This window comes from Gallus gallus, chromosome 2, assembly GCF_016699485.2.
Source record: "Gallus gallus isolate bGalGal1 chromosome 2, bGalGal1.mat.broiler.GRCg7b, whole genome shotgun sequence".
Classification (NCBI taxonomy): Eukaryota; Metazoa; Chordata; class Aves; order Galliformes; family Phasianidae; genus Gallus; species Gallus gallus.
Window position 1 is genome coordinate 148157640 of NC_052533.1, and position 27152 is coordinate 148184791.

Below are 27152 nucleotides of genomic sequence, written 5' to 3' on the forward strand. Positions count from 1 at the left end.
ACCCATGGGTGGGGCCTGGAATCGTGGGGGGGGGGTCCTGAGCACCCATGGGTGGCCCCTGTGGCCGTACACGTGGCTCATAGATGGGTGCAGTGCTCACATTGAAGCCACGTGGGTCGTGAAGGGGGGGAGGTGGCACCCATGGGTGGGTCCTGAGCACCCATGGAGGGGTCCTGAGCACCCATGGGTGGGGTTTGGCACTCTTAGGGGGGGTCATGGGCACCCATGGGTGCTGCCTGTGGCCATATATGTGGCTCAAAGATGGGTGCAGAGCTCACATTGAAGCCACGTGGGTCGTGAAGTTGGGGGGAAGGTGGCACCCATGGGTGGGTCCTGAGCACCCATGGGTGGGACCAGGCATCTTCGGGGGGCCCTGAGCACCCATGGGTGGGGCCTGGCACCCATAGGGGGGGGTCATGGGCACCCATGGGTGCTGCCTTTGGCCATACACGTGGCTCATAGATGGGTGCAAAGCTCACATTGAAGCCACGTGGGTCGTGAAGTGGGGAAGGTGGCCCCCATGGGTGGGTCCTGAGCACCCATGGGTGGGGCCTGGCACCCATAGTGGGGGTCATGGGCACCCATGGGTGCTGCCTGTGGCCATACACGTGGCTCATAGATGGGTGCAAAGCTCACATTGAAGCCACGTGGGTCGTGAAGTTGGGGGGAAGGTGGCACCCATGGGTGGGTACTGAGCACCCATGGGTGGGGTTTGGCACTCTTAGGGGGGGCCATGGGCACCCATGGGTGCCCCCTGTGGCCATACACGTGGCTCGTAGATGGGTGCAGAGCTCACATTGAAGCCACGTGGGTCGTGAAGGGGGGGGGAAGGTGGCACCCATGGGTGGGTCCTGAGCACCCATGGGTGGGTCCTTAGCACCCATGGCGGGGGATTGGCACCCATAGGGGGGGGTCATGGGCACCCATGGGTGCTGCCTGCGGCCATATATGTGGCTCATAGATGGGTGCAGCGCTCACATTGAAGCCACGTGGGTCGTGAAGGGGGGAAGGTGGCACCCATGGGTGGGTCCTGAGCACCCATGGGTGGGGTTTGGCACCCATGGAGGGGTCCTGAGCACCCATGGGTGGGGATTGGCACCCATAGGGGGGGGTCATGGGCACCCATGGGTGCTGCCTGTGGCCATATATGTGGCTCATAGATGGGTGCAGAGCTCACATTGAAGCCACGTGGGTCGTGAAGTTGGGGGGAAGGTGGCACCCATGGGTGGGTCCTGAGCACCCATGGAGGGGTCCTGAGCACCCATGGCGGGGGATTGGCACCCATAGTGGGGGTCATGGGCACCCATGGGTGCTGCCTGTGGCCATACACGTGGCTCAAAGATGGGTGCAGAGCTCACATTGAAGCCACGTGGGTGTGGATTGATGGAGGAGGGGGGGACAGTGGCACCCATGGGTGGGTCCTCGCAGCCGTGGGGGGGTCCTGAGCACCCATGGGTGGGGTTTGGCACTCTTAGGGGGGGTCATGGGCACCCATGGGTGCTCCCTGTGGCCATACACGTGGCTTGTAGATGGGTGCAGAGCTCACATTGAAGCCACGTGGGTCGTGAAGTGGGGGGGGGGGGGGGGGGGGAGAGTGGCAGCCGTGGCACCCATGGGTGGGGCCTGGCACCCATAGGGGGGGTCATGGGCACCCATGGGTGCTGTCTGCGGCCATATATGTGGCTCATAGATGGGTGCAGTGCTCACATTGAAGCCACGTGGGTGTGGATTGATGGAGGAGGGGGGGGACAGTGACACCCATGGGTGGGCCCTGGCAGCCGTGGGGGGGGTCTTGAGCACCCATGGGTGGGGCCTGGAATCGTGGGGGGGGTCATGGGCACCCATGGGTGGGGTTTGGCACTCTTAGGGGGGGTCATGGGCACCCATGGGTGCTGTCTGCGGCCATACACGTGGCTCATAGATGGGTGCAAAGCTCACATTGAAGCCACGTGGGTCGTGAAGTTGGGGGGAAGGTGGCACCCATGGGTGGGTCCTGAGCACCCATGGAGGGGTCCTGAGCACCCATGGGTGGGTACTGAGCACCCATGGGTGGGGTTTGGCACTCTTAGGGGGGGTCATGGGCACCCATGGGTGCTGCCTGTGGCCATACACGTGGCTCATAGATGGGTGCAAAGCTCACATTGAAGCCACGTGGGTGTGGATTGATGGAGGAGGGGGGGACAGTGGCACCCATGGGTGGGACCTGGCGGCCGTGGGGGGGTCCTGAGCACCCATGGGTGGGGTTTGGCACCCGTAGGGGGGGTCATGGGCACCCATGGGTGCTGCCTGTGGCCATATATGTGGCTCATAGATGGGTGCAGTGCTCACATTGAAGCCACGTGGGTCGTGAAGGGGGGAAGGTGGCACCCATGGGTGGGTCCTGAGCACCCATGGAGGGGTCCTGAGCACCCATGGGTGGGGTTTGGCACTCTTAGGGGGGGTCATGGGCACCCATGGGTGCTCCCTGTGGCCATACACGTGGCTTGTAGATGGGTGCAGAGCTCACATTGAAGCCACGTGGGTCGTGAAGTGGGGGGGGGGGGGGGGGGAGAGTGGCAGCCGTGGCACCCATGGGTGGGGCCGGGCACCCATGGGGGGGGGTCATGGGCACCCATGGGTGCTGCCTTTGGCCATACACGTGGCTCGTAGGTGGGTCCAATGTTCACAGTGGAGCCACGTGGGTATGAAAGGGGGGGAGGGGGGGGAGTCATTGCCACCCGTGGAAGGGGGGAGGGGCGGCTGGTGGCACCCATGGGTGCACCCGGCACCTATGAGGGCGTGCCCAGCACCCATGGGTGCTCCTTGTGCCCGTGTGCAGAGTTCACACCTGGATGTGCCACTTGTGGGGCTGTGAGAGGGGCGGTGTCACCCATGGGGGGGTGGGGGGGGATCCCAGCACCTATAGGGGCACTGACACCCTATGGGGAGGGGGCTCCCAGCACCCATGGGTGCTCCTGTCCCCCATGGTTGATCCTGGCACCCATGGGTGCTCCCTATGCTCTGGGCCTTATGCAGACTATGACCCTTGTGGGCCCATGGGGCCCCAATGGCACCCAAGGGTGCTCTCGCAGCCCCCATAGGGTCTGAGTGACCCCCTGGGGGGGCTCCCAGCACCCATGGGTGCTCCCAGCACGGTACAGTCATCCCAGCACCCATGGGTGCTATCTGCTCCCATCCCTATGGCCTAAACCAGAGAGTGTGACCCTTGTGGGCCCATGGGGGGCACAGTGTCACCCAAGGGTGCTCTCCCAGCCCCCACAGGGTCTGAGTGACCCCCTGGGGGGGCTCCCAGCACCCATGGGTGCTCCTGTCCCCCATGGTTGATCCTGGCACCCATGGGTGCTCCCTATGCCCACGGCCCTATGGAGACTATGACCCTTGTGGGCCCATGGGAGCCCCAATGGCACCCAAGGGTCCTCTCCCAGCCCCTACAGGGTCTGAGTGACCCCCTGGGGGGGCTCCCAGCACCCATGGGTGCTCCCATTCCCCATAGGATGAGCACCCATGGGTGCTGCCTGCGCTTATAAGGCCCAGAGCTGACTGTGACCCTTGTGGGCCCTTAGGGGGCACAGTGTCACCCAAGGGTGCTCTCCCAGCCCCCATAGAGACAGCATCACCCTATGGGGGGGCTCCCAGCACCCATGGGTGCTCCTATTCCCCATAGGAGGAGCACCCATGGGTGCTGCCTGCGCTTATAAGGCCCAGAGCTGACTGTGACCCCTGTGGGCCCATGGGGGCCCCAGTGGCACCCAAGGGTGCTCTCCCAGCTCCCACAGGGTCTGAGTGACCCCCTGGGGGGGCTCCCAGCACCCATGGGTGCTCCTATTCCCCATAGGAGGAGCACCCATGGGTGCTGCCTGCGCTTATAAGGCCCACACCTTATTGCAACCCCTGTGGGCCCATGGGGGCCCCAGTGGCACCCAAGGGTGCTCTCGCAGCCCCCACAGGGTCTGAGTGACCCCCTGGGGGGGCTCCCAGCACCCATGGGTGCTCCCATTCCCTATAAGATAAGCACCCATGGGTGCTGCCTGCACTTATAAGGCCCAGAGCTGACTGTGACCCCTGTGGGCCCATGGGGGGCACAGTGGCACCCAAGGGTGCTCTCGCAGCCCCCATATGGTCTGAGTGACCCCCTGGGGGGGCTCCCAGCACCCATGGGTGCTCCCATTCCCCATAGGTTGAGCACCCATGGGTGCTGCCTGCGCTTATAAGGCCCACGCCTTATTGCGACCCCTATGGGCCCATGGGGGCCCCAATGGCACCCAAGGGTGCTCTCGCAGCCCCCATATGGTCTGAGTGACCCCCTGGGGGGGCTCCCAGCACCCATGGGTGCTCCCATTCCCGGCGGGGCGTACCCTGAGAATGGTTAACCCGACGCAATCTGCAGCCAATCAGCGCCGGGGCACCCAGGGGTGCTTTTACAGCCCCACGCGCCCCTCCCGGCAGCCGTGCAGCCATCCGGGGCCAACACTTCGGGGTGTCCCCTCCGCCGTCCTTGGGGTGCCATCCGGGGTGTGTCGTCCCCCCCCCCCCCTCCTTATTTAGGGTGGCCTTTGGGGGCCGTCTCCCAACCCCTCTCCCCCCCTTCCCTCCTCCCGCACGGCAGCCATGGGAGGGCTGATGTTGGCGGCGGCGTTGGCGGCGGCGCTGAGCGCCGGATGGGCGCCGGCGGCGGCGACGGCGGCGGCGACGGCGGTGGCGTCGGGAGGCGAAGGCAGCGCCCGCGGCCATGTGGGGACTGCTGGGTGCCGGGCGCACGGCCGGGATGTGCCGTGCGGAGAGGTGAGCGCCGTGCGGAGAACGGGGGGGGGGGGGGGGAAGGGGGGTGATATGGGGAACGGGGGTAAAGTCCGGCTGTGCCGGGAAGAGGTGAGGAGAGGAGAGGCGAGGAGAGGAGAGGCTGGCTTCCTTATGGCACCCAAAGGTGCAAGGAGGCAGCTTATGGGGCCCTATGGTGCCCTATGGGGCCCTATGGCACCCTATGGATCATTATGGCACCCTATGGGTCCTTATGGCACCCAAAGGTTGGAATGAGGTGGCTTATGGGGCCCTATGGCGCTCTATGGGGCCCTATGGCACCCTATGGGGCCCTATGGCGCTCTATGGGGCCCTATGGCACCCTATGGGGCCCTATGGATCCTTATGGCACCCTATGGGGCCCTATGGCACCCTATGGATCCTTATGGCACCCTATGGGTCCTTATGGCACCCAAAGGTTGGAATGAGGCGGCTTATGGGGCCCTATGGCACCCTATGGGGCCCTATGGATCCTTTTGGCACCCTATGTGGCCCTATAGCACCCAAAGGTGGAAGGAGGTGGCTTATGGGGCCCTATGGGACCCTATGAGGCCCTATGGCACCCTATGGATCCTTATGGCACCCTATGGCGCCCTATGGGGTCCTTATGGCACCCAAAGGTGGAATGAGGTGCCTTATGGGGCCTTATGGGACCCTATGGATCCTTATGGCACTCAAAGGTGGAATGAGGTGCCTTATGGGGCCCTATGGGATCCTATGGATCCTTATGGCACCCAAAGGTGCAAGGAGGTGCCTTATGGGGCCCTATGGCACCCTATGGGGCCCTATGGCACCCTATGGATATGTATGGATCCTTATGGCACCCAAAGGTGCAAGGAGGTGGCTTATGGGGCCCTATGGGGCCCTATGGATCCTTATGGCACCCAAAGGTGGACTGTGGTGCCCTATGGGGCCCTATGGCACCCTATGGATCCTTATGGCACCCAAAGGTGGAAGGAGGTGGCTTATGGGGCCCTATGGCGCTCTATGTGGCCCTATGGCACCCTATGGGGCCCTATGGATCCTTATGGCACCCTATGGGGCCCTATGGCACCCTATGGATCCTTATGGCACCCTATGGGTCCTTATGGCACCCAAAGGTGCAAGGAGGCGGCTTATGGGGCCCTATGGCGCCCTATGGGGCCCTATGGATCCTTATGGCACCCTATGGGGCCCTATGGCACCCTATGGGGCCCTACGGCACCCTATGGATCATTATGGCACCCTATGGGGCCCTATGGCACCCAAAGGTGGAAGGAGGTGCCTTATGGGGCCCTATGACACCCTATGGGGCCCTATGGCACCCTATGGATATGTATGGATCCTTATGGCACCCAAAGGTGCAAGGAGGCGGCTTATGGGGCCCTATGGTGCCCTATGGGGCCCTATGGCACCCTATGGGGCCCTATGGATCCTTATGGCACCCTATGGGGCCCTATGGCACCCAAAGGTGGAATGAGGCGGCTTATGGCGCCCTATGGCGCCCTATGGATCCTTTTGGCACCCTATGTGGCCCTATAGCACCCAAAGGTGGAAGGAGGTGGCTTATGGGGCTCTATGGGACCCTACGAGGCCCTATGGCACCCTATGGATCCTTATGGCACCCTATGGGGCCCTATGGGGTCCTTATGGCACCCAAAGGTGGAATGAGGTGCCTTACGGGGCCTTATGGGACCCTATGGATCCTTATGGCACCCAAAGGTGGAAGGAGGCACCTTATGGGGCCCTATGGCACTCTATGGATCCCTATGGCACCCAAAGGTGGAATGAGGCGGCTTATGGGGCCCTATGGCGCCCTATGGATCCTTATGGCACCCTATGGGGCCCTACGGCACCCTATGGATCATTATGGCACCCAAAGGTGGAATGAGGTGGCTTATGGGGCCCTATGGCGCCCTATGAGGCCCTATGGCACCCTATGGATATGTATGGATCCTTATGGCACCCAAAGGTGGAAGGCGGTGCCTTATGGGGCCCTATGGTGCCCTATGGGTCACTATGGGTCCCTATGGATCCTTATGGCACCCAAAGGTGGAAGGAGGCGCCTTATGGGGCCCTATGGCACCCTATGGGTCACTATGGGTCCCTATGGATCCTTATGGCACCCAAAGGTGGAATGAGGTGCCTTATGGGGCCTTATGGGACCCTATGGATCCTTATGGCACCCAAAGGTGGAATGAGGTGGCTTATGGCTCCCTATGGGTCCCTAAGGATCCTTATGGCACCCTATGGGGCCCTATGGCACCCAAAGGTGGAAGGAGGTGCCTTATGGGGCCCTATGGGTTCCTATGGATCCTTATGGCACGCTATGGGTCCCTATGGCACCCCATGGATCCTTATGGCACCCAAAGGTGGAATGAGGTGCCTTATGGGGCCCTATGGGACCCAATGGATCCTTTTGGCACCCTATGTGGCCCTATAGCACCCAAAGGTGGAAGGAGGTGCCTTATGGGGCCCTATGGCACCCTATGGGGCCCTATGGGGCCCTATGGCACCCAAAGTGGAAGGAGGTGGCTTATGGGGCCCTATGGTGCCCTATGGGGCACCCTATGGCACCCTATGGATCCTTATGGCACCCTATGTGTCCCTATGGCACCCTATGGATCCTTATGGATCCTTATGGCACCCAAAGGTGCAAGGAGGCAGCTTATGGGGCCCTATGGGATCCTATGGATCCTTATGGCACCCAAAGGTGCAAGGAGGCGCCTTATGGGGCCCTATGGTGCCCTATGGGGCCCTATGGCACCCTATGGATCGTTATGGCACCCAAAGGTGGAAGGAGGTGGCTTATGGGGTCCTATGGCACCCTATGGGGCCCTATGGCACCCTATGGATCCTTATGGTACCCTATGTGTCCCTATGGCACCCCATGGATCCTTATGGCACCCAAAGGTGGAATGAGGTGCCTTATGGGGCCCTATGGGACCCAATGGATCCTTATGGCACCCTATGGATCCTTATGGCACCCTATGGGTCCCTATGGATCCTTATGGCACCCTGTGGGGCCCTATGGCACCCTATGGATCCTTATGGCACCCTATGGCACCCCATGGATCCTTATGGCACTCAAAGGTGGAATGAGGCAGCTTATGGGGCCCTATGGGACCCAATGGATCCTTTTGGCACCCTATGTGGCCCTATAGCACCCAAAGGTGCAAGGAGGCACCTTATGGGGCCCTATGGTGCCCTATGGGGCCCTATGGCACCCTATGGATCCTTATGGATCCTTATGGCACCCAAAGGTGGAAGGAGGTGGCTTATGGGGTCCTATGGCACCCTATGGATCCTTATGGTACCCTATGTGTCCCTATGGCACCCCATGGATCCTTATGGCACCCAAAGGTGGAATGAGGTGCCTTATGGGGCCCTATGGGACCCAATGGATCCTTATGGCACCCTATGGATCCTTATGGCACCCTATGGGTCCCTATGGATCCTTATGGCACCCTGTGGGGCCCTATGGCACCCTATGGATCCTTATGGCACCCTATGGCACCTTATGGATCCTTATGGCACCCTATGGATCCTTATGGCACCCTATGGGGCCCTATGGCACCCTATGGATCCTTATGGCACCCTATGGGGCCCTATGGCACCCTATGGATCCTTATGGCACCCAAAGGTGGAAGGAGGTGGCTTATGGGGCCCTATGGCACCCTATGAGGCCCTTTGGCACCCTATGGATCCTTATGGCACCCTATGGATCCTTAGGGCACCCTATGGGGCCCTATGGCACCCTATGGATCCTTATGGCACCCTATGGCACCCTATGGATCCTTATGGCACCCTATGGGGCCCTATGGCACCCTATGTGTCCCTATGGCACCCTATGGATCCTTATGGCACCCAAAGGTGGAAGGAGGTGGCTTATGGGGCCCTATGGGGCCCTATGGATCCTTATGGCACCCTAAGGTGGACTGTGGTGACTTATGGGGCCCTATGGCGCCCTACAGGGCCCTGTGGCACCTTATGGGTCCCTATGGCACCCAATGGGTCACTATGGCAACCCTATGGGTTCTAATGGGGCCCTATGCACCCTATGAATCCCTATGGCGCCCTATGGGTCACTATGGCAATCCTATGGAGCCCTATAGCACCCTATGGGTCCCTATATCACCCTATGGGTCCTTATGGCACCCCTGAGGGTCCCTATGGGGCCCTATGGATCCATCCCTATGGCACCCCGCAACCCCATATGCCACCCCATATCCCACCCCACATCCCCACATCCCACCTCATATCCCATTCCACATCGCCCCATATAACCCCCATATAACCCCCCTGACCCCATATAACTCTTCCTGACCCCATATCCCCCACTGATCCCATATCCTCCCCCAGCCCATATAACCCCCCGACCCCATATCCCCCCCGACCCCATATAATGCCCTACTCCCATTTCCCCCCCTCGATCCGTTATAAACTGCTCAGACCCCATATCCCCCCCTGACCCCATATAACCCCCCCGACCCCATATCTCCCCCCGACTCCATATCCCCCCCACCACCCCTGAAACCATATAACCCCTCCGACCCCATATCCCCCCTGAACCCATATAACCCCATATGACCCCATATCCCCCCCTGACCCCAAATCCCCCCCTGACCCCATATCCCGCCCTGACCTCATATAACCCCCAATGACCCCATATCCCCCCCCGACCCCATATAACCCCCAATGACCCCATATCCCCCCCCGACCCCATATAACCAGCCAACCCCATATAACCCCCCTGACTCCATATACCCCCCTGACCCCATATAACTCCCCCGACCCCATATCCCCCTCAACCCCACATAACCCCACATGACCCCATATGACCTCATATCCCCCCCGACCCCATATAACCCCTCCGACCCCATATAACCCCCCGACCCCATATCCCCCCCCACCTCCCCTGAAACCATATAACCCCCCCGACCCCATATCCCCCCTGACCCCATATAACCCCCCTGAATCCATATAAGCCCATATGACCCCATATCCCCCCCGACCCCATATAACCACCCAACCCCATATAACCCCCCTGACCCGATATAACCCCCTAACCCCAAATAACACCCCCAACCCCATATCCCGCCCTGACCCCATATAACCCCATATGACCCCATATCCCACCCCGACCCATATAACCACCCAACCCCATATAACCCCCCTGACCTGATATAACTCCCCCGATCCCATATAACCCCATATGACCCCATATGACCTCATATCCCCCCCGACCCCATATAACCCGTCCGACCCCATATAACCCCCCGACCCCATATCCCCCCCCACCTCCCCTGAAACCATATAACCCCCCCGACCCCATATCCCCCCTGACCCCATATAACCCCCCTGACCCCATATAACCCCCAATGACCCCGTATCCCCCCCCGACCCCATATAACCACCCAACCCCATATAACGCCCCTGACCCGATATAACCCCCTAACCCCAAATAACACCCCCAACCCCATATCCCGCCCTGACCCCATATAACCCCATATGACCCCATATCCCACCCCGACCCATATAAACACCCAACCCCATATAACCCCCCTGACCTGATATAACTCCCCCGATCCCATATAACCCCCTATGACCCCATATGACCCCATATGACCCCATAGACCCTCGACCCAATATAACCCGCCGACCCCATATCCCCCTCACCCCCCCTGACACCATATAACCCCCCCGACCCCATATCACCCTGACCCCATATAACCCTCCTCACCCCATATAACCCCATATGACCCCGTATCCCCCCCTGACCCCATATAACCCCCAATGACCCCGTATCCCCCCCCGACCCCATATAACCACCCAACCCCATATAACCCCCCTGACCCCAAATAACCCCCCCGACCCCATATCCCCCTCAACCCCATATAACCCCATATGACCCCATATGACCCCATATCCCCCCCCGACCCCATATAACCACCCAACACCATATAACTCCCCTGACCCCATATTCCCCTCTGACCCCAAATAAACCCCCCGACCCCACATCCCCCTCAACCCCATATAACCCCATATGACCCCACATGACCCCATATCCCTCCTCGACCCCATATCCCTCCTCGACCCCATATAACCCCCCGACCCCATATCCCCCCCCAACCCCCTGAAACCATATAACCCCCCCTGACCCCATATCCCTCCTGACCCCACATAACCCCCCTGACCCCATATAACCCCATATGACCCCCTATCCCCCCTGACCCCATATAACTCCCAATGACCTCATATCCCCCCCCGACCCCATATAACCCCCCGACCCCATATGCCACCCCACCCCCCCTGAATCCATATAACCCCCCCGACCCCATATCCCCCTGACCCAATATAACCCCCCTCACCCCATATAACCCCATATGACCCCGTATCCCCCCCCGACCCCATATAACCACCCAACCCCATATAACCCCCCTGACCCCAAATAACCCCCCCGACCCCATATCCCCCTCAACCCCATATAACCCCATATGACCCCATATGACCCCATATCCCTCCTCGACCCCATATCCCTCCTCGACCCCATGTAACCCCCTTGACCCCATATAACCCCACGACCCCATATACCCCCCCCCCCCCCAACCCCATATAACCCCTCTACCCCCCTATAGGGATCACGCCATGGGGCCGCCTATGGGACCGTCAATGGGACCGCCTACGGGGTCGACTATGGGGTCGTCAATGGGACCGACAATGGGGTCATCAATGGGGTCGGCAATGGGACCGGTAATGGGACGGCTATGGAGAGTGGGGGAACGGAGCTGAGCTTCCTGCACCGTGAGTGGGGCTATGGGGTGGGTTATGGGGTCGGGGGGGTCATATGGGGTCGGGGGGGGTCATATGGGGTCGGGGGGGTTATATGGGGTCAAGGGGAGATACGGGGTTGGGGGGGGATATGGGGTCAGGGGAGTTATATGGGGTCAGGGGAGGGATATAGGGTGCGGGGTTATATGGGGTTGGGAGGGTATATGGGATCGGGGGGGATATGGGGTCGAGGGGGATATGGGGACAGGGGGCTATATGGGGTTGGGGGGTTATATGGGGTCAGGGGGGGTTATATGGGGTTGGGTGGTTATATGCGGTCGGGGGGGGGATATGGGGTCATATGGGGTTATATGGGGTCGGGGGGGGATATGGGGTCATATGGGGTTATATGGAGTCAGGGGGGTTATATGGGGTCAGGGGGGATATGGGGTCGGGGGAGTTATATGGGGTCAGGGGGGTATATGGAGTCGGGGGTTATATGGGGTTGGCTGGTTATATGGGGTCGGGGGGGGATACAGGGTCATTGGGGGTTATATGGGATCGGGGGAGTTATATGGGGTCATTGGGGGTTATATGGGATCGGGGGAGTTATATGGGGTCATTGGGGGTTATATGGGGTTGGGTGGTTATATGGGGTCGGGGTGGGATATGGGGTCATTGGGGGTTATATGAGGTCACGGCGGGATATGGGGTCAGGGGGGGATTTGGGGTCAGGGGGGGATATGGGTCATATGGGGTTATATGGGGTCAGGGGGGATATGGGGTCGGGGGGGGATATGTGGTCTGGGTGTTGTATGGGGCCAGGGGGCAGGATATGGGGTTAGGGGTGTTTATGGGGTCGGGGGGGATATGGGGTCGAGGGGGGTTATATGGGGTCGGGGGGTGTTATATGGGGTCAGGGGGGATATGGGGCCGGAGTGGGATATGGGGTCATATGGGGTCATATGGGGTTATATGGGGTTGGGGGGAATATGGGGTGGGGGGGTTATATGAGGTCAGGGGGTTATATGGGGTCAGGGGAGTCTCCCAAATTGTAGGGTCACTGCTGGTGATGGGGTGCTCCTGACCCACAACCTTTGACCCCGTGACCTCTGACCCCTGACCCCCTTAGTAGGCTCAGTCCTGCTGATGGGGTACCCCTGACCCCCCACCATTGACCCCTGACCTCTGACCCCCAACCATTGACCCCCATCCCCCAACCCTTGACCCCATAACCCTTGACCTCTGACCCCTGACCCCCCGTAGGGTTGCGACCGGTGATGGGATGCCCCTGACCCCCTACCATTCACCCCCTGACCTCTGACCCCCGACCTCTGACCCCAACCCTTGACCACCACCCCCCAATCCTTAACCCCTTAACCCCTGACCTTTGACCCCTGACCCCAAACATTGACCCCTGTTCCTCAACAATTGACCCCTTGACCCCTGACCCTTGACCTCTGACCCCGACCCCATTGTAGGGTTATTGCTGGTGATGGGATGTCCCTGACCCCAACCCTTGACCCTTGACCTCTGACCCCTGACCCCAATCGTAGGGTTGCTACCGGTGATGGGATGCCCCTGACCCCCAACCATTGGCCTCCTGACCTCTGACCCCCAAGCATTGACCCCTGACCCCCAACCCCTGACCTCCTGACCCCTGACCTTTGACCCCTGACCCCATAGTAGTGTTCGTGCTAGTGATGGGGTGCCACTGACCCCCCACCTTTGACCTCCTGACCCCCAAACATTGACCCCTGTTCCTCAACCATTGACCCCTTGACCCCTGACCCTTGACCTCTGACCCCGAGCCCCATTGTAGGGTTACTGCTGGTGATGGGATGTCCCTGACCCCAACCCTTGACCCCCTGACCTCTGACCCCCAACCACTGACCCCATCCCCCAACCCTTGACCCTTGACCTCTGACCCCTGACCCCAATCGTAGGGTTGCTACTGGTGATGGGATGCCCCTGACCCCTAACCCTTGACCCCCTGACCTCTGACCCCCAACCCTTGACCCCAACCCCTGACCTCTTGACCCCTGACCTCTGACCCCTTATCCCCCAATAATAGGGTCACTGCTGGTGACGGGACGCCCCTGACCCCCCACCATTGACCCCCTGATTTCCTGTCCCCTGACCTCTGACCCCAACCCTTGACCGCCGTCCCCCAATCCTTGACCCCTTAACCCTTGACCCTTGACCCCTGACCTGTGACCCCCGACTCCCGTAGTAGGGTCAATGCTGGTGATGGGGAGCCACTGACCCCCAGCCATTCACCCCCTGACCTCTGACCCCCAACCATTGACCCCCATCCCCCAACCCTTGACCCCATAACCCTTGACCTCTGACCCCTGACCCCCCGTAGGGTTGCGACCGGTGATGGGATGGCCCTGACCCCCAACCATTCACCCCCTGACCTCTGACCCCCGACCTCTGACCCCAACCCTTGACCACCACCCCCCAATCCTTAACCCCTTAACCCCTGACCTTTGACCCCTGACCCCAAACATTGACCCCTGTTCCTCAACAATTGACCCCTTGACCCCTGACCCTTGACCTCTGACCCCGACCCCATTGTAGGGTTATTGCTGGTGATGGGATGTCCCTGACCCCAACCCTTGACCCTTGACCTCTGACCCCTGACCCCAATCGTAGGGTTGCTACCGGTGATGGGATGCCCCTGACCCCCAACCATTGGCCTCCTGACCTCTGACCCCAAGCATTGACCCCTGACCCCCAACCCCTGACCTCCTGACCCCTGACCTTTGACCCCTGACCCCATAGTAGTGTTCGTGCTAGTGATGGGGTGCCACTGACCCCCCACCTTTGACCTCCTGACCCCCAAACATTGACCCCTGTTCCTCAACCATTGACCCCTTGACCCCTGACCCTTGACCTCTGACCCCGAGCCCCGTTGTAGGGTTACTGCTGGTGATGGGATGTCCCTGACCCAACCCTTGACCCTTGACCTCTGATCCCCAACCACTGACCCCATCCCCCAATCCTTGACCCTTGACCTCTGACCCCTGACCCCAATCGTAGGGTTGCTACTGGTGATGGGATGCCCCTGACCCCCTACCCTTGACCCCCTGACCTCTGACCCCCAACCCTTGACCCCAACCCTGACCTCTTGACCCCTGACCCTTGACCTCTGACCCCGAGCCCCATTGTAGGGTTACTGCTGGTGATGGGATGTCCCTGACCCCAACCCTTGACCCTTGACCTCTGACCCCTGACCCCAATCGTAGGGTTGCTACTGGTGATGGGATGCCCCTGACCCCCAACCCTTGACCCCAACCCCTGACCTCTTGACTCCTGACCTCTGACCCCTTATCCCCCAATAATAGGGTCACTGCTGGTGACGGGACGCCCCTGACCCCCCACCATTGACCCCCTGATTTCCTGTCCCCTGACCTCTGACCCCAACCCTTGACCGCCGTCCCCCAATCCTTGACCCCTTAACCCCTGACCCTTGACCCCTGACCTGTGACCCCCGACTCCCGTAGTAGGGTCAATGCTGGTGATGGGGAGCCACTGACCCCCAGCCATTCACCCCCTGACCTCTGACCCCCAACCACTGACCCCCGTCCCCCAATCCTTGACCCCTGACCCTTGACCCCTGACCTTCGACCCATGACCACATTGTAGGGTTACTGCTGGTGATGGGATCCCACTGACCTCTGACCCCTTACCCATTGGCCACTGACCCCCAACCCTGGACCCCCCCGTCCCCCAACCCTTGACCCCTGACCCCTGACCTCTGCCCTCCCATAGACCCCTGACCTTTGACCCCTGACCTCCCATAGTGGGCTCAATGCTCGCGATGGGGCCCCACAGACCCCCCCAACCCTTGACCCCTGACCTTTGACCCCTGACCCCAAACATTGGCCCCGTACCCCTCAACCCTTGACCCTCTGACCCCTGACCCTTGACCCCTGACTACCATAGTGTCACTGCTGGTGATGGGGAGCCATTGACCCCCAACCTTTGACCTCCAGACCCTTGACCATTGACCCTTGACCCCCATAGTGGGCTCAATGCTCACGGTGGGTTGCCACTGACTCCCCAGCCCTTGACCCCTGACCTTTGACCCCTGACCTCCATAGTAGGCTCAGAGCTCGTGATGGGGAGCCACTAACCCCCCACCTTTGACCTCCAGACCCCCAACCCTTGACCCCTTGACCTCTGACCCTTGACCCCTGACCCCCATAGTAGTGTCAATGCTACTGATGGGGTGCCACTGACCCCCCCAACCCTTGACCCCTGACCCTTGACCCCTGACCTCCTACAGTAGGGTCACCACTGGTGATGGGATGCCACTGACCCCCAGCCCTTGACCCTTGACCTCTGATCTTTGACCCCTGGCCCCCATAGTAGGCTCAATGCTCACGATGGGGTGCTACTGACCCCCAACCCTTGACCCTTGACCCCCAAACATTGACCCCCCTCCCCAACCCTTGACCCCTTGACCCCTGCCCTCCCATAGTAGGGTCACCACTGGTGATGGGATACCACTGACCGCCAACCATTAACCTCCTGACCCCAAACCATTGACCCCTTGACCCCCAAACATTGACCCCACCCCCCAACCCTTGACCCCCTGACCCCTGACCCCTTGACCTCTGACCCCGGACCCCCCATATTAGGCTCACTGCTGGTGATGGGGTACCCCTGACCCCCCACCATTGACCCCCTGACCTCTGACCCCCAACCATTGACCCCCAGCCCCCCACCATTGACCCCCAGACCCCAACCCTTGACCCCATAACCCTTGACCTCTGACCCCTGACCCCCTGTAGGGTTGCTACTGGTGATGGGATGGCCCTGACCCCCAACCATTCAACCCCTGACCTGTGACCCCTTACCCATTGGCCACTGACCCCCAACCCTGGACCCCCCGTCCCTTAACCCTTGACCCCTTGACCCCCTGACCCCTGACCTCTGACCCCTCCCCCCCTCCATTCCAGGCTCCCTGCTGGCCGTTGCGGCCACGCTGCTCATCTCTGCCGCTGCCCCATTGGCCGCCGTTCTGCTGCTGTGCGGCCGCTGCCCCACATTGCAATGGGTGCTGCTGCAGCTGCTGCTGGCCCTGGGGGCCGGGGCGCTGAGCGGGGATGCGCTGCTGCACCTCCTGCCGCAGGTGGGGGCACACGCGTGTGTCATACGTGTGGGGGGGGGCATGGCGGGGGTCATGGCTGGGGTCATACGTGGGGTCATGGGTGCGCGTGTGGTCATATGAGAGGTTATACATGGGGTCATGGGTGTGTGGGGTGACCTATGTGGTCATACGTGTGGTCATGGGTGTGTGTGAGGTCATATATGTGGTCATATGTGTGGTCATGGGTGTGTGTGAGGTCATATATGTGGTCATACGGGTGGTCATGGGTGTGTGGGGTGACCTATGTGGTCATACGTGTGGTCATGGGTGTGTATGTGGTCATGGATGTGGTCACGCTGCACCTCCTGCCGCAGGTGGGGGCACACACGTGTGTCATACGTGTGGGGGGGGGCATGGCAGGGGTCATGGCTGGGGTCGTGGGTGCGTGTGTGGTCATACGTGAGGTTATACATGGGGTCATGGGTGTGTGTGTGGTCATACGTGTGGTCATGGGTGTGTGTGAGGTCATATATGTGGTCATATGTGTGGTCATGGGTGTGTGTGTGGTCATAGATGTGGTCATATGTGCGTTCAGGGGTGTGTATGTGCTCATACGTGAGGTGATACATGGGGTCATGGGTGTGTATGTGGTCATGGATGTGGTCACGCTGCACCTCGTGCCGCAGGTGGGGGCACACGCGTGTGTCATACGTGTTGGGGGGGGCATGGCTGGGGTCATACGTGGGGTCGTGGGTGAGTGTGTGGTCATACGTGAGGTTATACATGGGGTCATGGGTGTGTGGGGTGACCTATGTGGTCATACGTGTGGTCATGGGTGTGTATGTGGTCATGGATGTGGTCATGCTGCACCTCCTGCTGCAGGTGGGGGCACACGCGTGTGTCATACGTGTGGGGGGGGGCATGGCTGGGTTCATATGTGGGGTCGTGGGTGAGTGTGTGGTCATATGTGAGGTTATACATGGGGTCATGGGCGTGTATGTGGTCATGGATGTGGTCATGGGTGTGTGTGAGGTCATAGATGTGGTCATATGTGCGTTCAGGGGTGTGTATGTGGTCATACGTGAGGTGATACATGGGGTCATGGGTGTGTATGTGGTCATGGATGTGGTCATGCTGCACCTCCTGCCGCAGGTGGGGGCACACGCGTGTGTCATATGTGTGGGGGGGGGCATGGCGGGGGTCATATGTGGGGTCGTGGGTGCGTGTGTGATCATATGTGAGGTTATACATGGGGTCATGGGTGTGTGTGTGGTCATACGTGTCGTCATGGGTGTGTGTGAGGTCATATATGTGGTCATATGTGTGGCCATAGGTGTGTGTGTGGTCATATGTCATCATACGTGTGGTCATGGGTGTGTGTGAGGTCATATATGTGGTCATACGGGTGGTCATGGGTGTGTGTGAGGTCATATATGTGGTCATACGTGTGGTCATGGGTGTGTATGTGGTCATGGATGTGGTCACGCTGCACCTCCTGCCGCAGGTGGGGGCACACGCATGTGTCATACGTGTGGGGGTGGGCATGGCTGGGGTCATACGAGGGGTCGTGGGTGAGTGTGTGGTCATACGTGAGGTTATACATGGGGTCATGGGTGTGTGGGGTGACCTATGTGGTCATACGTGTGGTCATGGGTGTGTATGTGGTCATGGATGTGGTCATGCTGCACCTCCTGCCGCAGGTGGGGGCACACGCGTGTGTCATACGTGTGGGGGGGGGCATGGCGGGGGTCATGGCTGGGGTCATACGTGGGGTCGTGGGTGCGCGTGTGGTCATACGTGAGGTGATACATGGGGTCATGGGTGTGTGGGGTGACCTATGTGGTCATACGTGTGGTCATGGGTGTGTGTGAGGTCATAGATGTGGTCATATGTGTGGTCATGGGTGTGTGTGAGGTCATATATATGGTCATACGTGTGGTCATGGGTGTGTGTGAGGTCATATATGTGGTCATACGTGTGGTCATGGGTGTGTATGTGGTCGTGGATGTGGTCATGCTGCACCTCCTGCCGCAGGTGGGGGCACACGCGTGTGTCATACGTGTGGGGGGGGGCATGGCGGGGGTCATGGCTGGGGTCATACGTGGGGTCGTGTGTGCGTGTGTGGTCATACATGAGGTTATGCATGGGGTCATGGGTGTGTGTGTGGTCATACGTGTGGTCATGGGTGTGTGTGAGGTCATATATGTGGTCATACGGGTGGTCATGGGTGTGTGTGAGGTCATATATGTGGTCATACGGGTGGTCATGGGTGTGTGGGGTGACCTATGTGGTCATACGTGTGGTCATGGGTGTGTGTGTGGTCATGGATGTGGACATGCTGCACCTCCTGCCACAGGTGGGGGCACACGCGTGTGTCATACGTGTGGGGGGGGCATGGCTGGGGTCATGGCTGGGGTAGTGGGTGACTGTGGTGATACGTGAGGTTATACATGGGGTCATGGGTGTGTGTGTGGTCATACGGGTGGTCATGGGTGTGTGTGAGGTCATATATGTGGTCATACGGGTGGTCATGGGTGTGTGGGGTGACCTATGTGGTCATACGTGTGGTCATGGGTGTGTATGTGGTCATGGATGTGGTCACGCTGCACCTCCTGCCGCAGGTGGGGGCACACGCGTGTGTCATATGTGTGGGGGGGGCATGGCTGGGGTCATACGTAGGGTCGTGGGTGCGCGTGTGGTCATATGTGAGGTTATACATGGGGTCATGGGTGTGTGGGGTGACCTATGTGGTCATACGTGTGGTCATGGGTGTGTGTGTGGTCATGGATGTGGTCATGCTGCACCTCCTGCCGCAGGTGGGGGCACACGCGTGTGTCATACGTGTGGGGGGGGCATGGCTGGGGTCATACGAGGGGTCGTGGGTGCGTGTGTGGTCATACGTGAGGTTATACATGGGGTCATGGGTGTGTGTGTGGTCATACGTGTCGTCATGGGTGTGTGTGAGGTCATATATGTGGTCATATGTGTGGCCATAGGTGTGTGTGTGGTCATATGTCATCATACGTGTGGTCATGGGTGTGTGTGAGGTCATATATGTGGTCATACGTGTGGTCATGGGTGTGTATGTGGTCATGGATGTGGACACGCTGCACCTCCTGCCGCAGGTGGGGGCACACGCGTGTGTCATACGTGTGGGGGGGGGCATGGCTGGGGTCATACGTGGGGTCGTGGGTGCGCGTGTGGTCATACGTGAGGTTATACATGGGGTCATGGGTGTGTGGGGTGACCTATGTGGTCATACGTGTGGTCATGGGTGTGTATGTGGTCATGGATGTGGTCATGCTGCACCTCCTGCTGCAGGTGGGGGCACACGCGTGTGTCATACGTGTGGGGGGGGGCATGGCTGGGGTCAAATGTGGGGTCGTGGGTGAGTGTGTGGTCATACGTGAGGTTATACATGGGGTCATGGGTGTGTGTGTGGTCATACGGGTGGTCATGGGTGTGTGTGAGGTCATATATGTGGTCATACGGATGGTCATGGGTGTGTGTGTGGACATGGATGTGGTCACACTGCACCTCCTGCCGCAGGTGGGGGCACACGCGTGTGTCATACGTGTGGGGGGGGGCATGGCGGGGGTCATGGCTGGGGTCATACGTGGGGTCGTGGGTGCGCATGTGGTCATATGTGAGGTTATACATGGGGTCATGGGTGAGTATGTGGTCATACGTGTGGTCATGGGTGTGTGTGAGGTCATATATGTGGTCATACGTGTGGTCATGGGTGTGTGGGGTGACCTATGTGGTCATACGTGTGGTCATGGGTGTGTATGTGGTCATGGATGTGGTCACGCTGCACCTCCTGCCGCAGGTGGGGGCACACGCGTGTGTCATATGTGTGGGGGGGGCATGGCTGGGGTCATACGTAGGGTCGTGGGTGCGCGTGTGGTCATATGTGAGGTTATACATGGGGTCATGGGTGTGTGGGGTGACCTATGTGGTCATACGTGTGGTCATGGGTGTGTGTGTGGTCATGGATGTGGTCATGCTGCACCTCCTGCCGCAGGTGGGGGCACACGCGTGTGTCATACGTGTGGGGGGGGCATGGCTGGGGTCATACGAGGGGTCGTGGGTGCGTGTGTGGTCATACGTGAGGTTATACATGGGGTCATGGGTGTGTATGTGGTCATGGATGTGGTCACGCTGCACCTCCTGCCACAGGTGGGGGCACACGCGTGTGTCATACGTGTGGGGGGGGGCATGGCTGGGGTCATGGGTGGGGTCATACCTTGGGTCGTGGGTGCGTGTGGTCATACGAGAGGTTATACATGGGGTCATGGGTGTGTGGGGTGACCTATGTGTTCATACATGTGGTCATGGGTGTCGTCATACGTGTGTGGCGTCACATATGTGGTCATATCTGTGGCCAAGGGTGTGTGTGGGATCACATATGTGATCATACATGTGGTCATGGGTGAGTGTGTGGTCATACGTGAGGTTATACATGGGGTCATGGGAGAGTATGTGGTCATACGTGTGGTCATGGGTGTGTGTGAGGTCATATATGTGGTCATACGGGTGGTCATGGGTATGTGTGTGGTCATATGTGTGGTCATACGTGTGGTCATGGGTGTGTGTGTGGACATATGTGGTCATATGTGTGGTCATGGGTGTGTATGTGGTCATAGATGTGGTCACGCTGCACCTCCTGCCGCAGGTGGGGGCACACGCGTGTGTCATATGTGTGGGGGGGGCATGGCTGGGGTCATGGCTGGGGTAGTGGGTGCGTGTGTGGTCATACGTGAGGTTATACATGGGGTCATGGGCGTGTATGTGGTCATGGATGTGGTCACGCTGCACCTCCTGCCGCAGGTGGGGGCACACGCGTGTGTCATAGTGTGGGGGGGGGGCATGGCGGGGGTCATGGCTGGGGTCATACGTGGGGTCGTGGGTGCGCATGTGGTCATATGTGAGGTTATACATGGGGTCATGGGTGAGTATGTGGTCATACGTGTGGTCATGGGTGTGTGTGAGGTCATATATGTGGTCATACGGGTGGTCATGGGTGTGTGTGTGGTCATATGTGTGGTCATACGTGTGGTCATGGGTGTGTGTGTGGACATATGTGGTCATACGTGTGGTCATGGGTGTGTATGTGGTCATGGATGTGGTCACACTGCACCTCCTGCCGCAGGTGGGGGCACACGCGTGTGTCATATGTGTGGGGGGGCATGGCTGGGGTCATGGCTGGGGTAGTGGGTGCGTGTGTGGTCATACGTGAGGTTATACATGGGGTCATGGGCGTGTATGTGGTCATGGATGTGGTCATGGGTGTGTGTGAGGTCATAGATGTGGTCATATGTGTGGTCATGGGTATGTATGTGGTCATACGTGAGGTGATACATGGGGTCATGGGTGTGTATGTGGTCATGGATGTGGTCACGCTGCACCTCCTGCCGCAGGTGGGGGCACACGCGTGTGTCATACGTGTTGGGGGAGGCATGGCTGGGGTCATGGCTGGGGTAGTGGGTGACTGTGGTCATACGTGAGGTTATACATGGGGTCATCGGTGTGTGTGTAGTCATACGTGTGGTCATGGGTGAGTGTGAGGTCATATATGTGGTCATACGGATGGTCATGGGTGTGTGTGTGGACATATGTCATCATACGTGTGGTCATGGGTGTGTGTGAGGTCATATATGTGGTCATACGGGTGGTCATGGGTGTGTATGTGGTCATGGATGTGGTCACGCTGCACCTCCTGCCGCAGGTGGGGGCACACGCGTGTGTCATACGTGTGGGGGGGGCATGGCTGGGGTCATACGTAGGGTCGTGGGTGCGCGTGTGGTCATATGTGAGGTTATACATGGGGTCATGGGTGTGTGGGGTGACCTATGTGGTCATACGTGTGGTCATGGGTGTGTGTGTGGTCATGGATGTGGTCATGCTGCACCTCCTGCCGCAGGTGGGGGCACACGCGTGTGTCATACGTGTGGGGGGGGCATGGCTGGGGTCATACGAGGGGTCGTGGGTGCGTGTGTGGTCATACGTGAGGTTATACATGGGGTCATGGGTGTGTATGTGGTCATGGATGTGGTCACGCTGCACCTCCTGCCACAGGTGGGGGCACACGCGTGTGTCATACGTGTGGGGGGGGGCATGGCTGGGGTCATGGGTGGGGTCATACCTTGGGTCGTGGGTGCGTGTGGTCATACGAGAGGTTATACATGGGGTCATGGGTGTGTGGCCTATGTGTTCATACATGTGGTCATGGGTGTCGTCATACGTGTGTGGCGTCACATATGTGGTCATATCTGTGGCCAAGGGTGTGTGTGGGATCACATATGTGATCATACATGTAGTCATGGGTGAGTGTGTGGTCATACGTGAGGTTATACATGGGGTCATGGGAGAGTATGTGGTCATACGTGTGGTCATGGGTGTGTGTGAGGTCATATATGTGGTCATACGGGTGGTCATGGGTATGTGTGTGGTCATATGTGTGGTCATACGTGTGGTCATGGGTGTGTGTGTGGACATATGTGGTCATATGTGTGGTCATGGGTGTGTATGTGGTCATAGATGTGGTCACGCTGCACCTCCTGCCGCAGGTGGGGGCACACGCGTGTGTCATACGTGTGGGGGGGGGCATGGCGGGGGTCATGGCTGGGGTCATACGTGGGGTAGTGGGTGCGCGTGTGGTCATACGTGAGGTGATACATGGGGTCATGGGTGTGTGGGGTGACCTATGTGGTCATACGTGTGGTCATGGGTGTCGTCATACGTGTGTGGTGTCACATATGTGGTCATATATGTGGTCAAGGGTGTGTGTGTGGTCATATATGTGGTCATACATGTGGTCATGGGTGAGTGTGTGGTCATACGTGAGGTTATACATGGGGTCATGGGTGAGTATGTGGTCATACATGTGCTCATGGGTGTGTGTGTGGTATATATGTGGTCATATGTGTGGTCAAGGGCGTGTGTGAGGTCATATATGTGGTCATACGTGTGGTCATGGGTGTGTATGTGGTCATGGATGTGGTCACGCTGCACCTCCTGCCGCAGGTGGGGGCACACGCGTGTGTCATATGTGTGGGGGGGGGCATGGCTGGGGTCATACGTAGGGTCGTGGGTGCGCGTGTGGTCATATGTGAGGTTATACATGGGGTCATGGGTGTGTGGGGTGACCTATGTGGTCATACGTGTGGTCATGGGTGTGTGTGTGGTCATGGATGTGGTCATGCTGCACCTCCTGCCGCAGGTGGGGGCACACGCGTGTGTCATACGTGTGGGGGGGGCATGGCTGGGGTCATACGAGGGGTCGTGGGTGCGTGTGTGGTCATACGTGAGGTTATACATGGGGTCATGGGTGTGTATGTGGTCATGGATGTGGTCACGCTGCACCTCGTGCCGCAGGTGGGGCACACGCGTGTGTCATACGTGTGGGGGGGGGCATGGCTGGGGTCATGGCTGGGGTCATACGTGGGGTTGTGGGTGCATGTATGGTCATATGTGAGGTTATACATGGGGTCATGGGTGTGTGGGGTGACCTGTGTGGTCATACGTGTGGTCATGGGTGTCGTCATACGTGTGTGGGGTCACATATGTGGTCATATCTGTGGTCAAGGGTGTGTGTGGGATCACATATGTGATCATACATGTGGTCATGGGTAAGTATGTGGTCATACGTGAGGTTATACATGGGGTCATGGGTGAGTATGTGGTCATACATGTGCTCATGGGTGTGTGTGTGGTATGTATGTGGTCATATGTGTGGTCATGGGTGTGTGGGTGGTCATACGTGTGGTCATGGGTGGTCATGCTGCACCTCCTGCCGCAGGTGGGGGCACACGCGTGTGTCATACGTGTGGGGAGGCACGGCTGGGGTCATACGTGCGTGGTGTCATGGGTGCGGGTGTGGTCATACGTGTGGTCATAGGTGTGGTGATGGGTGTTTGTGTGGTCATACATGTGGTTCTGGGTACATGTATGATCCATTACCACACGTATGACCACATACATGACCACACACACCCACGACCACACATATGACCACACATATGACCACGTACATGGCCACATACACCCATGGCCACACATATGACCACACGTATGACCCACAGCCACACATATAACCACACGTATGACCACATACATGACCACATGTGCCCATTCCCACACATATGACCACATGTATGACCCATGACCACACATATAACCACACGTATGACCACATACATGACCACATGTGCCCATTTCCACACATATGACCACATGTATGACCCATGACCACACATATAACCACACGTATGACCACATACATGACCACATGTGCCCATTTCCACACATATGACCACATGTATGACCCATTCCCACACATATAACCACACGTATGACCACATTTGCCCATTCCCACACATATGACCACACGTATGACCCACAGCCACACATATAACCACATGTATGACCGCATACGTGACCACATTTGCACATTCCCACACAGATGACAACACGTATGACCCATAGCCACACATATAACCACACGCATGACCCACAGCCACACATATGACCACACACATGACCACATACATCACCACATGGGACCATTCCCAGACATATGACCACACGTATGACCTACAGCCACACATACGACCACACATATGACCACATGTATGACCCATTACCATACATATGACCACACGCATGACCACATGAGCCCATTCCCACACACATAACCACACGTATGACCCATAGCCACACATATGACCACACGTATGACCCACAGCCTCCCATATGACCACACGTATGACCCACAGCCACACATATAACCACACGTATGACCACATGCATGACCACATGTGCCCATTCCCACACATACGACCACACGTATGACCACATACATGACCACATACACCTATGGCCTCACATATGACCACACGTATGACCCACAGCCACACAGATAACCACACGTATGACCCATAGCCACACATATGACCACACATCTGACCCCATACATGACCACATGTACCCACGACCACCCATAGGACCACATGTATGCCCCATGACCACACATATAACCACACGTATGACCACATACATGACCACATGTGCCCATTCCCACACATATGACCACACGCATGACCACATACATGACCACATGTTCCCATTCCCACACAGATGACCACACGTATGACCCATAGGCACACATATAACCACATCATGACCCATAGCCACACATATGACCACACGCATGACCCATAGCCACACATATGACCACACGCATGACCCATAGCCACACAGATAACCACACGTATGACCACATACATGTCTGCATGTTCCCATTTCCACACATATGACCACATGTATGACCACATACATGACCGCATGTGCCCATTCCCACACATATGACAACACGTATGACCACATACATGTCTGCACGTTCCCATTCCCACACATGACCACACATCTGACCCCATACGTGCCCACACCCCCCACACGTGTTAACACGCGTGTGTGCGGGGCAGTTCCTAGAGCTGCACGTGCACGAGGAGGGGGGCCACGAGGAGCACGCGGAGGCGCACACGCGTGTGCAGCCGTGGCAGCTGCTGGTGGTGTTGGCAGCGCTGTTCCTCTTCTTCCTCATGGAGAGGATCCTCCGCATCGTGGGGGGGGCGCCCCAATGTGGGGTGAGTCGTTATGGGGGGCGGGGGGGGGGGGGATGGGGTCGGGGGGGGGGGAAGTGGGGGGATATGGGGGGTGTGGGGTGAGGGGGATATGGGGGGTATGAGGGGATGTGGGGGGAGGGGGGGTGGGGATATGGGGAGTGGGGGGTGTGGGGGTTGGGATATGGGGGGGGTGGGGATTAGGGGGGTGATGGGGGGGTGTGGGGGGAGGTGGGGGGTGTGGGGTGGGGTGGGGTGGGGGGGGTTGGGATATGGGGGGGCTGTGGGGCGGGGGGGGGCTGTGGGGTGGGGATGTGGGGGTGAGGGGGGGTGGGGGGTTGTGGGGTGTGGGGGGGATGTGGGGTGAGGGGGGGCTGTGGAGGGAGGGGAGAGGGATATGGGGGGCTGTGGGGTGGGGGGGGTGGGATATGGGAGGGTGGGAGGTGGGGGGTGTGGGATATGGGGGGTGGGGGGTGAGAGGGGGCTGTGGGGTGGAAATTGGGGGGGGTGGGGGGGATATGGGGTCGGGGGGGGGAGGTAGGGGGAGAAGGGGGTGTGGGGTGAGGGGGATATGGGGGCATGAGGGGATGTGGGGGGAGGGGAGGGTGGGGGTGGGGGGGGGTGGGGTGTGGGGGGGGATGTGGGGTGGGGGGGTTGGGATATGGGGGGTGGGGGGCGTGGGGAGGGGTTGTGGGGTGGGGTTTGGGGGGCTTATGGGGGGTATGGGGCGATCGGGGATATGGGGTGGGGGCATGGGGGGAAATGGGGGGTGTGGGGTGGAGGGGTTGGGATATGGGGGTGTGGGGGGTGAGGGGATGGGGGGGATGGGGAGTGTGGGGGTGGGGGGGTTGTGGGGTGGAGAGGGGGCTGTGGGGTGGGGG

The 27152-nt window shown here is 59.2% G+C and overlaps 1 protein-coding gene across 1 annotated transcript in view; it reads left to right on the forward strand.

Annotated features, from left to right (window-relative positions):
* Positions 1-4431: 4431 nt before the first annotated feature.
* Positions 4432-27152, forward strand: part of LOC107050495 (merozoite surface antigen 2-like) — a 23152-nt gene continuing 431 nt past the window's right edge. Inside the window, exons 1-5 of the mRNA XM_040696016.1 lie at positions 4432-4782; positions 11415-11580; positions 16518-16690; positions 26134-26312; positions 27133-27145. Coding sequence (XP_040551950.1) covers positions 4609-4782; positions 11415-11580; positions 16518-16690; positions 26134-26312; positions 27133-27145 — 705 coding nt within the window. The 5' untranslated portion in view covers positions 4432-4608. The remainder of the gene's footprint in view (positions 4783-11414; positions 11581-16517; positions 16691-26133; positions 26313-27132; positions 27146-27152) is intronic.